The 20,519-nt window shown below is 38.2% G+C and overlaps 1 protein-coding gene across 5 annotated transcripts in view; it reads right to left on the bottom strand.

The window, feature by feature from the left end:
* The window catches only part of TTC27 (tetratricopeptide repeat domain 27), a 178,198-nt gene that overhangs the window by 71,173 nt on the left and 86,506 nt on the right, over positions 1-20,519 (bottom strand). For 4 of the 5 annotated variants that reach the window (XM_036873865.1, XM_036873864.1, XM_036873866.1 and 1 more), the window contains exon 11: positions 2,069-2,164. The exons of the other annotated variant lie outside the window; for it this stretch is intronic. In XM_036873865.1, the coding sequence (XP_036729760.1) occupies positions 2,069-2,164 (96 nt within the window). The remainder of the gene's footprint in view (positions 1-2,068; positions 2,165-20,519) is intronic. 5 annotated transcript variants of the gene reach the window in all.

Consider the following 20,519-nt stretch of genomic DNA (forward strand, 5'->3'; position numbering starts at 1 on the left):
AGGCATAACTACTGAGCCTGCGTGTCTGGGGCCTATGCTCCGCAACAAGAGAGGCCGTGATAGTGAGAGGCCCGCGCACCGCGATGAGGAGTGGCCCCCGCTCGCCGCAACTAGAGAAAGCCCTCGTACAGCAACGAAGACCCAACACAGCCATAAATTAATTAATTAATTAATTAATTTAAGAAAAAAAAGGTTTAAAAAGTAGGTGAGACTCTTGAATAAGGTCTGGTTTCAAAATTCAATACATATTTAAGAGTTAAGAGGCTAATGGACATGGAACATGCAGGACTAACAAACTTAGAAAGTAAAATGAAATATGCCTGAAAATTATAAGCTAACATATTATCGAAATAAATAAAAGGGATGGCCCAATTCTTCTGTATCCCATGAAATACAAGAGAATTTGGCTATTTTAGAATATGTGGTTGGACATTTTCAAAACCTGAACATAGCATGTGGGAGCTGGAATAAATCTTAATGCTCATGTAGTAAGTAGTTTAATCTTTTCATTTAATAGATGAAGAAAGTTATGACATCTAAGCTGATATGATCTTTAGCTAGCAGTAAAGATGAATTCTCTTTTTATAATAAACTAATGTGTTATTTCTTGATCTTTAAAAATAATACATAAAGATATGGTTACTCCCTATTATGAAAGAAAAATGATTTAATTTCTTAATGAAAGAGGATGTTTATCTAACTGCCCAAATATCCTAAAATCCACAGCTTCCTAAGCAGATAAAATAAACACTTAGCCTACATTCTAAATTTATTTGAACAGTATTTAATTTTCCTAATGCTTCTGTTCAGAAACAGAGTAACAGCTACACCCTCAAAAGACATGTTTTGTCATAATAACAGTCTGAGATGTTTATACACCACAAATCACACAGTACAAAGCACTTAAATTTCACAGATCAGGGTCAAAAACATGCCAATAAGTTCCAGTTTTTAAGTTCCACCTTCCTGATGAAGAAGCTACTCCTTTTGAGATGCTATAACAAAGCTTTTTTTGTGCCTATGTTTTATTGAGATGCCTTCAATAGACAAAATGAATCCCAATGTGTAGTAAACCCCCTCATTTACACTGTGCTTAAGAATATAACCTACTCTCTAAGAAATCTTATGATGGAGATTCTGAGTCATTGAATTGTGGGTTGGCATTTATAATTCTAAATCACTACCTATGTGCATAATCCACAAGAGAGGACAGGAAGCTGGTTAAAATGACAATAGTTACTAAATCATCTAGAAATTTCTGGCTAGCATCATTTAACTCCACTTAGCCTCTCTGCACCATAGCTTTCACATCTGTAAAATGGGGCTATTTCACAAAATTGTTGCAATAAAATAAGATAATGTGTGTGAAAGGCAGAACAAAATGTGTACCTCATAATAAATGTGCAGTAAAAGCTGGCTGTTATTATTTGGTATAATTACAACCCAATGGAGATAGAGGAAAGGAGGTAAACTAGACTAAAAGTTGGGAAACTAGAGATGTAGTTCATGAACAGCTATATGATCAACATTGGAAAAGTGTAGTTAATTGCACTGGGCCTCAATTTTCTTTTCTGTAGAATTAAGAAACTGGACCACATATCTTAAGTGGCCTTCAGTGCTTAAAATTTTACAAAATAGAGAACTGACGCCTCTTACACAGGAGAACCATGGCGTGGGAGCTAAACTAGGTATTCTCATATCATTAGAAAGAGGAGAGTAGTTAAGGGTATCTCACAATATCAAGTACCGAATAAATGCCTTCCTTTACCTTTTGTACACAACTTGCTTAAAAGGTTCATTCTTTAGCAGAAGGTCCTTAAAGGGCTTTTAAACATTGAAAATGAAGACTTCTGTGGCTCTAGTTAATCTAGTTTAAATTTTTTTTTAATGTTATAAAAGTCTAATATCACTTTACTCAAATAGCAGTTTGAAGTAACTGGCAATCCTCAGCTAGATACCTTTATTCTTTTCACTGAAATATTTGAAAACTCAAACATAAACATCTAATGCGTTTATCTTTCAAATGCGAAGTATTTTCCATACCCAATGACAACAACAACAAAAATACCTGAATGGCCCAATGAGGTGGCACTTGACAGCAATAGAAAATCTTCAGACGTTCCAATACAGACGTAGTCTTATCTTCAAATTGGTCTGCAAGAGCCTTAAGAGCACGTATCATAATCAGAATCTATATGTGCAATAACTTTTTAATATAAACAAGGTTCTTATTGCAAAAGTTATACAAACAGACATATAAACAATAAAGAACACAAGTTACTTTGATAAGGTAATGGGATGTGTGAATTTTTTCTTGAATTTCATTTTTTTTCTTAATTAAAAAAAATTTTTTTTAATTTTTGGCTGCATTGGGTCTTCATTGCACACGGGCTTTTCTCTAGTGGCGGTGAGCAGGGGCTACTCTTTGTTGCAGTGCGCGGGCTTCTCATTGCGGTGGCTTCTCTAGTTGCAGAGCATGGGCTCTATGAGTGCAGGCTTCAGTAGTTGCAGCATGCGAGCTCAGTAGTTGCGGCACTCGTGCCCTAGAGCACGTGGGCTTCAGTAGTTGCGGCACGTGGACTCAGTAGTTGTGGCACGTGGGCGCTAGGGCGCGCAGACTCAGTAGTTGTGGCGCACGGGCTTAGTTGCTCCGCGGCATGTGGGATCTTTCCAAACCAGGGATCGAACCCTTGTCCTCTACATTGGCAGGTAGATTCTTAACCACGGCGCCACCAGGGAAGTCCTTGAATTTCTTTAAATGTTTAAAAAAAACTTTAAATTAATCAACATTTATGTAAATTTGTACATTGAAAACTTACCAGGAAAATAGTTTTTTAAATTGAGGTTTCCTATAATAGTTCTTTCAAAGAGCTAGCTTTATTAATCAGCCTTTTTACTTTTTCTAAGAAAAACTGTTCTTCAGCGTATCTATCTCACAGCCATACTGTCACTGTGACAACGGCACTTTCTAACATAAATCAGAGAAAAATTACATGAAGAACTTCATTTAGGAATTTTCTAACAAATAAAGTGAAATCAAAGCGTGTGTCTATTTGATCACAGAGGGTGAGTTCTCTTACTCTTCAGCAAGAGAGACATAGGGCAGGACATTCATTCATGTGAGACCACCCTTAAGGTGCAATGGACAGCTTCAACCTACATGCACTGAGGAATCCCTCTGCTGGTCTGAAATACCTGCACTTTGTACTAAGTGGCTGAACTCGAAGAGGCTATGTCAAGAAGCAGACCAACAAGACCAAGATGGCTGACTCTGAGAAAAGGTACCAGGGCCAAATGCAAAGCCAAAGGCTGGCACTAACTGGTCGTCACATGATGAGTCATCACAAGACCTCACATATTCAGCATCAAAGTGAATGCAGACGCTCTGGAGTCCTAGGCAAACACACAGACAACAGTCCCATTACCGTGATCATCTTCACCTGCCTCCTCATTTGCCATACAGTACGCATATATGTTTTTTCTGTTTTATACGGAGACCTCTCAACTGTGAATTATCATGACCTTTTTTGCATAATGCAGCGCTCAAATTTTCTTTTTTTGGCAATTGACTAGTTTTCACAGGCCGTCTTATAAGGATTAGATGGCAGCAATACGTCAATGTTAATTTTCTGATGTTAATGCACATATTGTACTTATGTAGGAGAGCGTCCATGTATTTGAGGACGATGAAGCACTATGTTTACAACTTACTTTCCAAAACTTCAGGATACAAAAGACAGTTGGTCCTGTACTTAAAACTTTTCTGTAAGTTTGAAATTTTTTTCAAGTTTTTATGAAATTAAAATTGAAAATTTCAACAACAACAAAAAAAGTAAGAGGTAGCAAGTTCAAACTTCCTCAGGAGAAAGAAAAGGACAAGAATCTAACAAATCCCACTATAAGTAAGAGGAGACCAGTTTCTGAGCAGGGGAACTGCTCCTCAACTGGGGGAGAAGGGAAGTTCTCTATATTATAGTAGGTGGGAGATACATTTGTTAGTCTAAGAATATCCTGCAGAATGAGAAAACACTCATTACATCACTTCTTTGACAATCCAAGATGTTATTCAATCAAATCAGTCAGAACAAATTGAGTCATAACCAGACTCCTAAACCATCTTGATCAAAATATTTTTAAAGCTTTCTGGCCTTACTTCAGAGAAACTTGATAGCAAAAAGGTTGCATGCTTCTGCCCAAAGCTATTTAGTTGTAGGAGAGAGAGAAGAGAAGAAAAACTTCTGGCTGAATACATATGGTTACAATACATAAATAGAAGGTTCACTGAATTACTTCATTAAGGGGGGCAACTTTTCCCTTTTATCAAATTCTTTTTCTTCCTTTGGAAAGAAAAAATAAATAATGCTTATTTAATAATTAAAAGCCAAAAGCAACATCCCAACATTTACTTTCATGAAGTCTTAATTATATGCAAGACATTTGATTTTCAAACAAAACTCATGCTGTTTGCTGTACTTACTGCATCTAACTAAAACGTATTAATCACTGCTAGGTAAATACTACCTGATTTATTAATAAACAGATTTATTATGTATTTCAGATACTTTTAGATGATCTCAGAGTGTCTCTGGTACTCAGATACTCTCCAAAATGGCAGAGACCACCGGAGAGAGCAGAGAATGAACATTTATTCGAATCTGATACCATAAATAAGCCCCTGTACAAGTACAGCTATGCTTTATAAGAACTCGAATAGGCCATGTGTATGATAAAGATTAAAAACAGAATTCTAATCTATTTTCACTCCTGCACAGAATATACTTGTTCCTACCTTAAATATGACAACCACCTAAAGATTCACCTACCAATAAAACCAAGAACATCAAATTAATTTGTCTATTTCCTCTACTGAATTCAAAGTACTCTCTTATTTGCTAACTCACTCCAAATACAGGGACTTATTTACAATTCATCTCTAGGTTTTTCAGAGCAGGATTATTTCTAGTGACTCATTCTGGAATAATCCCATTATAGTCAAATGAACTGGAGTCCTTTACAAGAAAAAGAGTGCTGATAGGTGAAGTGGCCTGCATGCTGTTCTAGGTCAACCTCCAACAAACAAGTCATTGCAACACAAAGGCACTCATCTACGAAATGGTTTTCTAAATGATCTTTTGCACTCCAAACACTGAGTATATGGCTTTATCAAAAGAGTATTTTGTTTAATTTCAAGCATTTGAGGAGGCTGCTAGTTTCAGGTACCATTAGCCGAACACAAGTATCAGGTTCATTCCTCAGGGGCAAACTGTACCAAAGCAGTCTGGAAGACAACGGCAGGACATTGAGTGCTGGGAGAATGGGACTGAATGAAAGCAAGCCCGAGCTTCTACTGTGTATGTGTGTGTGTGTGAACGTGCACAGAAACAATGAGCTCGGAGACAAACTGGCACTTTGTAAGCTTTCACACTCCCCCAGAAATTGAGGTGAATGACCTCTAAAGCAGTGTCCTACCCTTTCACTTGCCATTTTCTCTCTCCACTTTCTAAATTTCATGTATTTCACACCTGAAAGTCATGGGCACTTGGTCATAAGTTAAACTGGTATGAGAAGTTGTCTTTAAGGGAAAATGGTAACATCAAAAATGGAGAGAAAGAGAGAGAGAGGGAGAAGTGAATATACCCTAGACCAATCATTAGGAGTTGAAAGCAAGCAGAGTGTACTATAGGAGGGTGACAGAAGAAATGTGGATAAACGGGAAAGACGATGAGTAAAGAGTAAGGAAGAGTCTAGGTCTCAGTCAGGAGTGGTGGGGGGAAAGCCAAGTCACAGAAAATCCAGGTATGATAACTGCTGGGAGACACCAGATGACTTCATGATGTATAAACTACTGCGATATGAAACTGTTTTCAAGTTTTAAGACTCCCTTTTAATGTCTTTTTCTCCCCAAACTCCATCACAAAGCATTTATACTTTGAGTGTCCTTTGAGACAACGTGCTTGTGCATATGGATTCTCTAACCCCAGACAATAATGACTCTCAGCCTTCCAGGAGCCACAGTACCAGAGGTCAGGAGATACCGCTAAGGAATGGGGAATAAAAGAATAAAACCCTGGAAAACAATAATGGGCCCTCTCTTTTCAATGCTCTGTTTTCAGTAGAGAAAGAACTTCCCCTCCAAAAAACTAGAGAAGATCAAGACTACATTTTAAAATTAGCACATGGAGAATGATTTAGTATAGAAGGACAATTCTGAACAAGGTCTGGTATGATTTAGACTTTATTTATGTGCTCGTATCTAAAAGTATGGCACACATATCTTCAAAAGAACAGAGCTAGTCCCTAAGGACCTACACTTTCACTGAAGGCTATTCTTTCTTGCTTGCGTGATATCAAAGTGTTTATCCGCTTTCTGAAGAGCCAAGTAGAAATTAGCTGATAATCTAAAAGGTATGATTGATCATATGCCAAATTACCTTGCTTTTTTGTGCAATGTGTGTGTGTGTGCGTGTGTGTGTGTGTAGGAGGGTGGGATTTATTATAAAAATATGTACTTAATCAAATATATCCAACAGTTGGGCTGAACTGCTCTCTCTGACAGGAGTCTGCAGTCATTCAGCCGTGATTCACAGAGTGAAGCTAACTGCCACCTCAAACTCCCAAGCCCAAGAAAATTTCTAATAGGAACAAGGGGAATGAGAATCAAAACCTATTAACACACCTACTAAGTATCAACAACACCATTAAACCTATTGTTAATCCAGTTTTACCTTGTGTATAGGGAATTGCAGGGAATTGCAGGGAATCAGAGAGATTAAAAAACATGGCTTGCCCAGGCTTCCCTGGTGGCGCAGTGGTTAAGAATCCGCCTACCAATGCAGGGGACACGGGTTCGAGCCCTTGTCCAGGAAGATCCCACATGCCGCGGAGCAACTAAGCCCGTGTGCCACAACTACTGAGCCTGCGCTCTAGAGCCCGTGAGCCACAACTACTGAAGCCCGCGCACCTAGAGCCCATGCTCCGCATCAAGAGAAGCCACCGCAATGAGAAGCCCGTGCACTGCAACGAAGAGCAGCCCCTGCTCACCGCAACTAGAAAAAGCCAGCGCACAGCAACAAAGACCCAACTCAGCCATAAATTTATTTATTTATTTACTTACTTACTTACTTACTTAATTTATTAAAAAAAAATGGCTTGCCCAAAGTTTAAAGCTATGAAATAGGTGAGTCTGTCTGATTCCAAACACTAAGTTGACAGCTTCATTAAAACCTTACCTCCTAAGTGGAAATTATCAGAGCTGTGAAAATAAAAAGCAGCTTCTCCCTGGAAAAATACTGAGAACTCTAATTAACTGGGTTTTTCCCCACCTAATCCCATAATATGGGAGTCAGGGTGTGGCCTGGCGAAGAAGATCTTTGATCACTACTTCCTGTTCCAAAGACTTTCATGTGTTGGCTGGTAGGAACTGGGTCTATTAATGGGGGCTGGGAGAGCCTAGATGTCTTTTTTATGATTCCAGACAGAAGAGATGAACATAAAGAGGGAGGCTTCAAGGAAGCCCAGACAAGGATCTTGGAACATTCCCCTTAGTCACACCTTAGCAGTTCTTAAACCATTTCGTTTCAGGACCTCTTTATATTTATTTTTTTAATTAATTTTTATTGGAGTATAGTTGCTTTACAATGTTGTAGGACCTCTTTAAACTCTTATAAATTATTGAGGGACTCCAAAAGCTTTTGTTTGTGTGGGTTATCATCTATTAATATTTATCATATTAGAAATTTAAACTGAATAAAATTTAAATATTTATTAATCCATTCTAAAAGAAAATAATGAATCTATTACATTAACATACATAATATGTTTTATGAAAAATAACTATATTTTCCCAAAAAAAAAAAAAAGTCTTGAAAAGATTGGCAATGTCTTGGGAATTCCCTGGCAGTCCAGTGGTTAGGACTCTGAGCTTCCACTGCTGGGGGCCCGAGTTCAATTCCTGGTCAGGGAACTAAGATCCTGCAAGCTGAGTGGCACAAAGAAAAAAGTAAAAAAAAAAAAAACTGTCAATGTGTTACATTTTTGCAACTCTCTTTAATGTCTGGCTTAATAGATGACAGCTGGATTCTCATAGTGGCTTCTGTAGTCAATCTGTTGCAATATGATGTTTTGGTTGAAATTTATGAAGAAAGTTTGGCCTCATACAGATAGGTAGTTGGAAAAGGGAGAAGTATGTTAATAGCTTTTTCAGTTAATTGTGCATATTATTGTTTGATACTACATCAAAATTCAAAATGTGGTAGCTTCTTAGAGTTACCTGCAATGTGGAATTTGAAATCCTATCAATGAATGTTTCCCTTTTACATTAAATACTCTGTTACAGTAAAATCCACTGGTCTAAAAAAACCAAAAAACAAAACACCACTCACTGATGTATCTTGAACTTTGAATGGATCTTTTACCTATGCTTGATTTTTCACATCATGCATTAGTCATTTGGAAAATGTGCAGATTTACAAATGTTGACATATTTCATATAATATTAAAAATTATATGCATTAATATCACCAATAATCTCACAAGAAAACTCTCAGCCCCGTACTTGAAGTATTGGAAAGCTGTCAAATTCATAACTGCATATAAAAGATTTCCAAAAGTCTCATTATTTTTTCTTAAAAGCCCAAAATTTTATCACTGGTAAGAAATACTGTCAATTATTTTCCTAGAAATGATGAGCTCACTTCATTCATTTTTGAGAAAATTTCTGCCAAATACCCAAGTATGAATACCCATAGTCTGTCAGTAGTTCTTCTTAGTAAAAACAGTGTTTCCTGGGAAAAGCAGCTCGCTTAGCTTTCCTTGAGACAACCACTGTACTTCAGCATGCAGCACAAGTGTTTCGCAAGTACTTCCCAGTTCATCACGTAGAATATTAAAAAGTGCGCTGTCAAGGGTGAAGACTTAATAATAGCAATAATACTGCTTTATCAAAGACATTCATAAACAAAACTGTCTTGGGACTTCCCTGGTGGTCCAGTGGTTAAGAATCCACCTTCCAATGTAGGGAAACATGGGTTCAATACCTGGTTGGGGAACTGAGATCCCACATGCCACGGGGCAACTAAGCCCGCGTGGTGCAACTACTGAGCCCATGCACTCTGGAGCCCGTGCGCCACAGCTAGAGAGAAGCCCGTGTGCTGCAACGAAAGATCCTGCGTGCCACAACGAAGATCCCACGTGTTGCAACTAACAGACCCAACACAACCAAAAAATAAATAAATAAATAAATTTTAAAAAACAAAAAACAAAACTGTCTTTTCTTTTTTTTTAAGCTACAAACTCGTGGTGGTGAAGCACAGGATGACTACCAGCACAGCACGGTGTCCTGACCTTGATTCCGGTCAAGGGGTCAACAGTTTGACCCCCCATTGCTTCTGCTGATTCAGTATCAACACAGTGACAAGATAAATAGTATCTCAATATTGTTGTGAAGACAGTTGTGACCTTGGACACTCCGAAAGGTCTGAGGAGCCTCGGGGCTCCACAATCACCCCCTGAGAACTGCTGCCTGAGAACTGGGAGATGCACAATCTCTCGTGCCTTCCCCTGATGCCGCCCACTTCCAACCTTCTCCCACAACTTCTCCAGGGGATCCTGCTTAGTATTCAAGGCAATACTTAGAAGTTCTCCTTTATTATCTTGTCTTTAAAAGTTTAGGAAATGAGAAAAGTCAGTCTGTTTATAGTCTGCAAGTATTATAAGAGTGCAAAGAATATTTATTAAAACTTAAGCGAATGCTTTAAATTCCTAGTATTATCCTTTCTAAAAAAGTTAAAGTAGTTAAGTCTAATAATAATTACACCTACTTTCCTGAGCAGTCTCAGTCAGATGCAAAGCATCTGTTCCTCAGCGAGCTCAATTCCACCTGGCCCTCGTCTGCAACCCTCAGTAACACTCACCTCTAAGGTTCCTTCTGGCACCCAGTCCCCTGTTAAATCACAACGCTGGCCTCCAGGCCTTGGTAAATGCCCTTTTAGTCTCTGTTCTGTTGTATTTGGATGTAAGACAGGAAAATATCTGGAGCTACTAAAGATTAACAACCTGCCTCTGTCAGGGGCAGTCTCTTCATAATCACCACCCTCACCAGACCCTGAATTTCTGCAGGCTGGGCTGAAGAGCTATATATATATATTTTTAAAATTTATTTATTTTACTTTTGTCTGCGTTGGGTCTTTATCGCTGTGTGCGGGCTTCCTCTAGTTGCGGCAAGCAGGGGCTACTCTTGGCTGCGGTGAGCGGGCTTCTCGTTGCAGTGGCTTCTCTTGTTGTGGAGCATGGGCTCTAAGCATGCAGGCTTCAATAGTTGTGGCTCGTGGGCTCTACAGTGCAGGCTCAGTAGTTGTGATGCACGGGCTTACTTGCTCCACGGCATGTGGGATCTTCCCGGACCATGGCTCGAACCTGTGTCCCCTGCATTGCCAGGTGGATTCTTAACCACTGCGCCACCAGGGAAGTCCCATGAAGAGCTATATTTTAACAAGCACGTTGGAAGTGGTTCTTATGTTCAGGCAAGTTTGAGAAATGTTGTATAAGGCTCTTAAGATGTACACAGGGTACTGTCCCAGGAAAAACCAATGTGTCAGTTCAATCAACACAATCTGACTCTGTCAAAGACCTTCAGTGTGCCCCAACTGGAATCTGACTGAAGTTAGCATTTAGTGCCTTCAGAAGTGTGCTTTAAGTGGGTGTACTTTATTCCATCCCACTAGTAAGTTTCTCTGCTGTTACTGAGTTTTCACTGTTCTGTAACTTTCTAGGTTTTCAAAATATTTTTTTAACTATTAACAATATTTTATATTGTTTATTGCTTCTCCCTTCTTTTACCTCACTTATTTATGAACTAATTGTTGCCTATTTTTTTACTAATCTATTACCATGAAACTCACATCCTGGTTCAGCCCATCAGCCTCCATCCAGGCAGCCCCCTTTCTTGGCCTTAGCAGAAGCCAATTTCACTCACCCAGGTGCACGTTCTTTTCCCACACAGGACTGCATCCTGATATTGTGTACACTCCATTTCCTCCTCCTTTCACCTAAATTGTAGGCCTTCAGACGCTGAGTTCTGCAACCAAACCTCCCTCACAAAAGCCTCTGTTCACTTCTTCCTGCCTATGCTGGTTCAACCCCTTTCCCCCAGATGATGCCAAGTCTTCCTCTGATATCTTCTTTCTCCGAGCTTCCTGAGAAGAATACAGCATGGTGAATCAAAGCATGGACTTCAGGGGCTTCCCTGGTGGCTCGGTGGTTAAGAATCCGCCTGCCAATGCAGGGGACACGGGTTCAAGCCCTGGTCTGGGAAGATTCCGCATGCCGCGGAACAACTAAGCCCATGCACCACAACTACTGAGCCTGCGCTCTAGAGCCTGCGAGCCACAACTACTGAGCCCAGGCACCACAACTACTGAAGCCCGTGTGCCTAGAGCTCGTGCTCTGCAACAAGAGAGGCCACCGCAATGAGAAGCCCGCGCACCACAACAAAAAGTAGTCCCCGCTCACCACAACTAGAGAAAGCCCACGCACAGCAACAAAGACCCAACTCAGTCAAAAATAAATAAAATAAATTAATTAAAAAAACAAAAAAAGCATGGACTTCGAAATCCAAGACAAATCTGGTTTGAATTCAATTAGACCTTGAGAAAGTCACTTATATTTTCTGTGCTTCAGTTTCTTCATCAGTAAAAATATAAATAGTGCCTACTTCCTAGGATTATTTAGCACCTGGCATATGAGTATCCAGTAAACGGTAGTAACTGTACACAGTTCTGAATAAACAGTAGTAATTATAATGACTCCAAAAAAAAAAAAGCATAGCTACAGTCACAGGAGCAAGTTCTAGTATACTTTTCAATAACTTTCAAACGCTACATGTGGTTATTAACACAGGTGAAGTACAGAGCTAGAACAGACATGATTTCATATCTCAGATATTTGAAAAGCTCAATGGCGGGACTCAGCACACTAAACATGAAGAATTGTAATTATGCCAATGTTTTTAGATTTTCTAAATCTAAAGCATTCTATTCTAGATAGTAATGATTGCTTTTAGTGAGTTATGAAGGATTGGGCAGTTTTATTTTCCTGTACCGCCTTTAAAGTCAGGATAATAGAAGCAGTCAACATTTACTGAGGGTTTACTATGTGCCAGGAGCTATTTGAAGTGTTTCACAAATATTAAGTCATTTAACCCCTCATTATCTGAATGAGGTGGGCATTACTGCTCTCTCCATTCTCCAGATAAGGGAAGTGAAGCATAAGAGGTTAGGGAGCTTAGGCTTGGCCACAGTACGTGACATCTCTTCCTCTTGGATTGTGAGGTCTATGGACAATAAAATCTGGTGTTTTTCTGACAACAGACATTCTGACACTGAAGCAGGCAGAGAAAAGCAGAGATGAGAAAAGAGAGAAAGACCTGATGATCTCTTCAAGCCTTGAATCCAGCTAACTCTGAGATCGGAATACCCCTAGACTTCCCAGTTATTATAATAGTCAACCAATTTCCTTTTTTACAGCCAGTTTGAATTGGGTTTCTGTCCCTTACAACTAAAAGTTTCCTATTGAGACCTGTCCTTGATTGTACTGAAGTAGAAGTATAAAAAGTCTCGAAAAGCTCTAAACTTCAATCTGTCCATTACAAGCACCTTATATTTAGAAAATGATATTTAAAGTATAAAAATCAAATGCAACTTCTCAAATTTTGAAGCCATACCCCCTTGTGAGGTAAGCCAAATATGGCCAAGGTCAGCTTGAATTACTAGATCACGTGCTCCCCTACACCTCCTGACATCCATAATGACAGCCATATGTTCCACTCATGCAAATAGCCGCACATCAAGGTCAATGCCAAGCCTGCCAAATATAATGCATGTGGATGTACATTCATGAAGAAGATATGTGAAAATGTAATAGAGCAGGTGCACGTTCTGAGACACTAAAACTTCGGAGAGCAGTCTGCAATGCAGAACAAATGACCAGCTTGTAATATAGAGGGAAAGCTTTGTTTTATGGCATGTTGAGAAATACCGAGTGAACATATTTCCAGTTAATTAAGTAGCTAATTCATGAACCCCAGTCTCTTATCACTTTTTTTTAACGTCTTTATTGGAGTATAATTGCTTTACAATTCTTATCACTTCTTTTAATGACCTCAAAGGGTAGTGATTTATGCATGTAGTTCATCATTTTTTAGGAAACCCTGTTAAGAAAAAATTGACATTCCTTTACCTCTTTCCCCTTAAAAAAAATACAACCAACCAAATTGGGAATTACTACCCTCTGAGACCTCTACGTTACCCTCAGTGTGATCACAGTGACTGCTCTGTTCCTGTTAGCTTTGGCACAGGACTGAAGATTTGGACTGTAGGATATTACAAAGGCTGGTCTCTACTGCTCTCAGACTGCTAAACTGCCAGATGAAAATATAATCTTTAATTTAGCTAACTCTCAATTATTCCTGCTAATAAGTAGGTAATTAAAAATTAAACACAGAGAAGAAAAGGACCTACAAAAACAAACCCAAACAATTAAGAAAATGGTAATACAAACACACATTTCGATAATTACCTTAAATGTGAATGGATTAAATGCTCCAACCAAAAGACACAGGCTTGCTGAATGGATACAAAAATAAGACCCATATATATGCCATCTACAAGAGACCCACATCAGACCTAGGTACACATACAGACTGAAAATGAGGGGATGGAAAAAGATATTCCATGCAAATGGAAATCAAAAGAAAGCTGGAGTGGCAATACTTATATCACATAAAACAGACTTTAAAATAATGTTACAAGAGACAAGGAAGGACACTACATAATGATCAAGGGATCGATCCAAGAAGAAGATATAACAATTATAAACATATATGCACCCAACACAGGAGCACCTCAATACATAAGGCAACTGCAAACAGCTATAAAAGAGGAAATCGACAGTGACACAATAATAGTGGGGGACTTTAACACCTCACTTACACCAATGCACAGATCATACAAACAGAAAACTAATAAGGAAACACAAGCTTTAAATGACACAATAGACAAGTTATCATTTAATTGATATTTATAGGACATTCCATCCAAAAACAGCAGATTACACTTTCCTCTCAAGTGGGCACGGAACATTCTCCAGGATAGATCACATCTTGGGTCACAAATCAAGCCTCAGTAAGTGGAAGAAAACTGAAATCATATCAAGCATCTTTTCTGACCACAACGCTATGAGATTAGAAATCAATTACAGGGAAAAAACGTAAAAAATACAAACACATGCAGGCTAAACAATACATTACTGAATAACCAAGCGATCACTAAAGAAATCAAAGAGGAAATCAAAAAATACGTAGAGACAAATGACAATGAAAACATGATGATCCAAAACCTATGGGATGCAGCAAAAGCAGTTCTAAGAGGGAAATTTACAGCTATACAAGCCTGCCTCAAGAAACAACAAAAATCTCAAATAAACAATCTAATGTTACACCTAAAGGAACTAGAGAAAGAAGAACAAACAAAACGCAAAGTTAGCAGAAGAAAAGAAATTATAAAGATCAGAGCAGAAATAAATGAAATAGAAACAAAGAAAACAATAGCAAATATCAACAAAACTAAAAGCTGCTTCTTTGAGAAGATAAACAAAATGGATGAACCATCAGCCAGAATCATCAAGAAAAAGAGGGAGAGGACTCAAATCAATAAAATTAGAAATGAAAAAGGAGAAGTTACAACAGACATCGCAGAAATACAAAGAATCCTAAGAAACTACTACAAGCAAAACTATGGCAATAAAATGGATAACCTGGAAGAAATGGACAAATTCTTAGAAAGGTATAACCTCCCAAGACTGAACCAGGAAGAAATAGAAAATATGAACAGACCAATCACAAGTAATGAAATTGAAACTGTGATTAAAGATCTTCCAAAAAACAAAAGTCCAGGACCAGATGGCTTCACAGATGAATTCTATGAAACATTTACAGAAGACCTAACACCCATCCTTCTCAAACTCTTCCAAAAAATTGCAGAGGAAGGAACATTCCCAAACTCATTCTATGAGGCCACCATCACCCTGATACCAAAACCAGACAAAGATAACTACAAAAAAAATTACAGACTAATATCACTGATGAATATGAATGCAAAAATCCTCAACAAAATACTATCAAACAGAATCCAACAACACATTAAGAGGATCATACACCACGATCCAGTGGGATTTTCCCAGGGATGCAAGGATTCTTCAATAATGCAAATCAATCAATGTGATACACCATATTAACAAACTGAAGAATAAAAACCATATGATCATCTCAATAGATACAGAAAAAGCTTTTGACAAAATTCAACACCTGTTTACGATAAAACCTTCCAGAAAATAGGCCTACAGGGAACCTACCACAACATAATAAAGGCCATATAGTACAAACCCACAGCAAACATCATTCACAATGGTGAAAAACTGAAAGCATTTCCTCTAAGATCAGGAACAAGACAAGGATGTCCACTCTCACCACTATTATTCAAGATAGTATTGGAAGTCCTAGCCACGGCAGTCAGAGAAGAAAAGGAAATAAAAGGAATACAAATTGGAAAAGAAGAAGTAAAACTGTCACTGTTTGCAGATGACATGATACTATACATGGAGAATCCTAAAGATGCCACCAGAAGACTACTAGAGCTAATCAATGAATTTGGTAAAGTTGCAGGATACAAAATTAATGCACAGAAATCTCTTGCATTCTTATACACTAATGATGAAAAATCTGAAAGAGAAATTAAGGAAACACTCCCATTTACCACTGCAACAAAAAGAATAAAATACCTAGGAATAAACCTACCTAGGGAGACAAAAGACCTGTATGCAGAAAACTATAAGACACTGATGAAAGAAATTAAAGATGATACCAACAGATGGAGAGATATACCATGTTCTTGGATTGGAAGAATCAATTGTGACAATGACTATACTACCCAAAGCAATCTACAGATTCAATGCACTCCCTATCAAATTACCAATGGCATTTTTTACAGAACTAGAACAAAAAATCTTAAAATTTGTATGGAGACACAAAAGACCCCAAATAGCCAAAGCAGTCTTGAGGGAAAAAAACGGAGCTGGAGGAATCAGACTCCCTGACTTTAGACTATACTACAAAGCTAGAGTAATCAAGACAATATGGAACTGGCACAAAAACAGAAACATAGATCAATGGAACAAGATAGAAAGCTCAGAGATAAACCCACGCACCTGTGGTCAACTAATCTATGACAAAAGAGGCAAGAATATACAATGGAGAAAAGACAGTCTCTTCAATAAGTGGTGCTGGGAAAACTGGACAGCTACATGTAAAAGAATGAAATTAGAACACTCCCTAACACCATACACAAAAATAAACTCAAAATGGATTAGAGACCTAAATGTAAGACCGGACACTATAAAACTGTTAGAGGAAAACATAGGAAGAACACTCTTTGACACAAATCACAGCAAGATCTTTTTTGATCCACCTCCTAGAGTAATGGAAATAAAAACAAAATAAACAAATGAGACCTAATGCAACTTCAAAGCTTTTGCACAGCAAAGGAAACCATAAACAAGATGAAAAGACAACCCTCACAATGGGAGAAAGTATTTGCAAAACAAATCAACGGACAAAGGATTAATCTCCAAAATATATAAACAGCTCATGCAGCTCAATATTAAAGAAACAAACAACCCAATCCAAAAATGGGCAGAAGACCTAAATAGACATTTCTCTAAAGAAGACATACAGATGGCCAAGAAGCACATGAAAAGCTGCTCAACATCACTAATTATTAGAGAAATGCACATCAAAACTACAATGAGGTATCACCTCACACCAGTCAAAATGGGCATCATCAGAAAATCTACAAGCAACAAATGCTGGAGAGGGTGTGGAGAAAAGGGAACCCTCTTGTACTGTTGGTGGGAATGTAAACTGATATAGCCACTATGGAGAACAGTATGGAGGTTCTTTAAAAAACTAAAAATAGAATTACTGTATGACCCAGCAATCCCACTACTGGGCATATACCCAGAGAAAACCATAATTCAAAAAGACACATGCACCCCAATGTTCACTGCAGCACTATTTACAATAGCCAGGTCATGGAAGCAATCTAAATGCCCATCGACAGACGAATGGATAAAGAAGATGTGGTACATATATACAATGGAATATTACTCCGCCATAAAACGAACGAAATTGGGTCAACTGAAGAGATGTGGATGGATCTAGAGACTGTCATACAGAGTGAAATAAGTCAGAAAGAGAAAAACAGATATCATATATTAACACATATATGTGGAACCTAGAAAATGGAACAGATGGACTGGTTTGCAGGACAGAAATAGAGACACAGATATAGAGAACAAACGTATGGACACCAAGCGGGGGAAAGCCGTGGTGGGGTGTGGGTGGTGGTGGGATGAACTGGGAGATTGGGATTGACATGTATATACTGATGTGTATAAAATGGATGACTAATAAGAACCTGCTATATAAAAAAATAAATAAAATTAAATTCAAAAAAAAAAAAGAGTGACCCAGGAAGGACTAAAAAAAAAAAAAAAAAAAAATTGATTTTTTTTTTTTTGGATCAGACATGGCATGGGGGAGAAGCCAAATGATGGGGTGGGGGAGAAGCTGAATGATGATAGATAGGTAAGTACTTTATACACCATTGGTAAAAAGCAGGGTATAAATAAACACAACACTCAGTATTCAGCAAACATCCAATAAGTGCCTATACAAAAGTGAGTAAAACACAGAACCTGACCCCTCAAAAAAGCTCACATTCTAGCTGTGAAAATGGAAAGGTTTTCAAATAAAATATAATTTAGTAAATGCTAAAATACAGTATTAAGAATAGATGTTCTTTATGGAGGTTCCTTAAAATCTAAAAACAGAACTACCATACGACCCAGCAATCCCACTACTGGGCATACACTGTGAGAAAACCATAATTCAAAAAGAGTCATGTACCACAATGTTCACTGCAGCTCTATTTACAATAGCCAGGACATGGAAGCAACCTAAGTGTCCATTGACAGATGAATGGATAAAGAAGATGTGGCACATATTTACAATGGGATAATACTCAGCCATAAAAAGAAACAAAATTGAGTTATTTGTAGTGAGGTGGATGGACCTAGAGTCTGTCATACAGAGTGAAGTAAGTCAGAAAGAGAAAAACAAATACCATAGGCTAACACATATATATGGAATCTAAAGAAAAAAAAAATGGTTATGAAGAACCTAGGTGCAGGACAGGAATAAAGACGCAGATGTAGAGAATGGACTTGAGGACACGGGGAGGGGGAAGGGTGAGCTGGGACGAAGTGAGACAGTGGCATGGACTTATATATACTATCGAATGTAACATAGATAGCTAGTGGGAAGCAGTCACATAGCACAGGGAGGTCAGCTCAGTGCTTTTTGACCACCTAGAGGGGTGGGATAGGGAGAGTGGGAGGGAGACGCAAGAGGGAGGAGATATGGGGATATATGTATATGCATAGCTGATTCACTTTGTTACAAAGCAGAAACTAACACACCACTGTAAAGCAATTATACTCCAATAAAGATGTTAAAAAAGAAAAAAAAATAGATGTTCTAAAAATACTCATTTAAAAATTGTGAAATCTCAATTAGCTTCCACAGATAAGAAAATCAAACGGCAGTATGAACAGTCTCCAGTAACAGAAAACTGCTACAATCTCAATTCCCAATTCAATGCAATGTCCTCCCAGAAATTCAAGGGTGAAGGAAAAAACTCTTGCCACGCAAACATCTTCAGAGGCACAACTACCTGGATAGGGACAGACCTTCACAATTTAAATTAACAGGTTTAAAACATAACTGGGTAATTAAAATTCATCAGCAAAATTACTTAATAATGAACATAAAGTAACCTAACATTAACCCTCAATGACTGAACTGAGTTTATCTAACACTTATATGAACGTTATTAGACAATGATGACATTTGGTTTGCACAAGTTTTTTTGGATTGGACATAAGTAAGATGGTTCCTTTGAATGTATGTGGTTTCAATTAATTTCCTTCATATTTGGATATGTACAATACATTGTTTTCATCATACTAAAGGAAAGAAGAAAAAGACGTGATCTTATGATAAAGAAAATATTGATTATTTGGACTTGGATCAGACATGGCATGGTGGGGTGGGGGAGAAGCAGAATGATGATAGATAGACAGGTAGTTTGTACCCCACTGGTAAAAAGCAGGGTATAAATAAATACTGGAGAATATAATATTTTAATTCAAGCTGCTTCTGAATTCTAAAATAACCAGTGTTTCCATAAACATTATTTTGTTCATCATTACCACCATCATCATACTCCTGAAGATACAATAATTAAAGAACTCTAGCCTAGAAAAATTTCCATTAGATAGGGTGCTTTTAATGCACTGCCCTCAACTTGGAGTTCCTTCTTCCTCTGTGGATCTTATAATATTGATTTATTTACCTTTAGGTGTGACACAACAGTCCCTTTCTAAGTTTGGCATGTCTCACTTAGACATCCCTTCCAAATCTGCCACCTTTAGGACCAGCCATTGCAACCTTTTTTTTTTTGTTTAACATCTTTATTGGAGTATAACTGCTTCACAATGGTGCATTAGTTTCTGCTCTATAACAAAGTGAATCAGTTATACATATACATATATCCCCATATCTCCTCCCTCTTGCGTCTCCCTCCCAACCTCCCTATCCCACCCCTCTAGGTGGTCACAAAGCACCGAGCTGATCTCCCTGTGCTATGCGGCTGCTTCCCACTAGCTATCTATCTTACATTTGGTAGTGTATATAAGTCCATACCACTCTCTCACTGTGTCCCAGTTCACCCTTCCCCCTCCCCGTGTCCTCAAGTCCATTCTCTGCGTCTGCGTCTTTATTCCTGTCCTGCCCCTAGGTTCTTCATAACCGTTTTTTTTTTTCGTTTAGATTCCATATATATGTGTTAGCATACAGTATTTTTTTCTTTCTGACTTACTTCACTCTGTCTGACAGACTGTAGGTCCATCCACCTCACTACAAATAACTCAATTTCGTTTCTTTTTATGGCTGAGTAATATTCCATTGTATATATGTGCCACATCTTCTTTATCCATTCATCTGTCAATGGACACTTAGGTTGCTTCCATGTCCTGGCTATCGTAAACAGAGCTGCAGTGAACACTGTGGTACATGAATCTTTCTGAATTATGGTTTTCTCAGGGTATATGACCAGCAGTGGGATTGCTGAGTTGTATGGTAGTTCTATTTTTAGTTTTTTAAGGAACCTCCACACTGTTCTCCATATTAGCTGTATTAATTTACATTCCCACCAACAGTGCAAGAGGGTTCCCTTTTCTCCACACCATCTCCAGCATTTACTGTTTGTAGATTTTTTGATGATGGCCATTGTGACCAGTGTGAGATGATATCTCATTGTAGTTTTGATTTGCATTTCTCTAATGATTAA

Source organism: Balaenoptera musculus, chromosome 13, assembly GCF_009873245.2.
Source record: "Balaenoptera musculus isolate JJ_BM4_2016_0621 chromosome 13, mBalMus1.pri.v3, whole genome shotgun sequence".
NCBI lineage: Eukaryota > Metazoa > Chordata > Mammalia > Artiodactyla > Balaenopteridae > Balaenoptera > Balaenoptera musculus.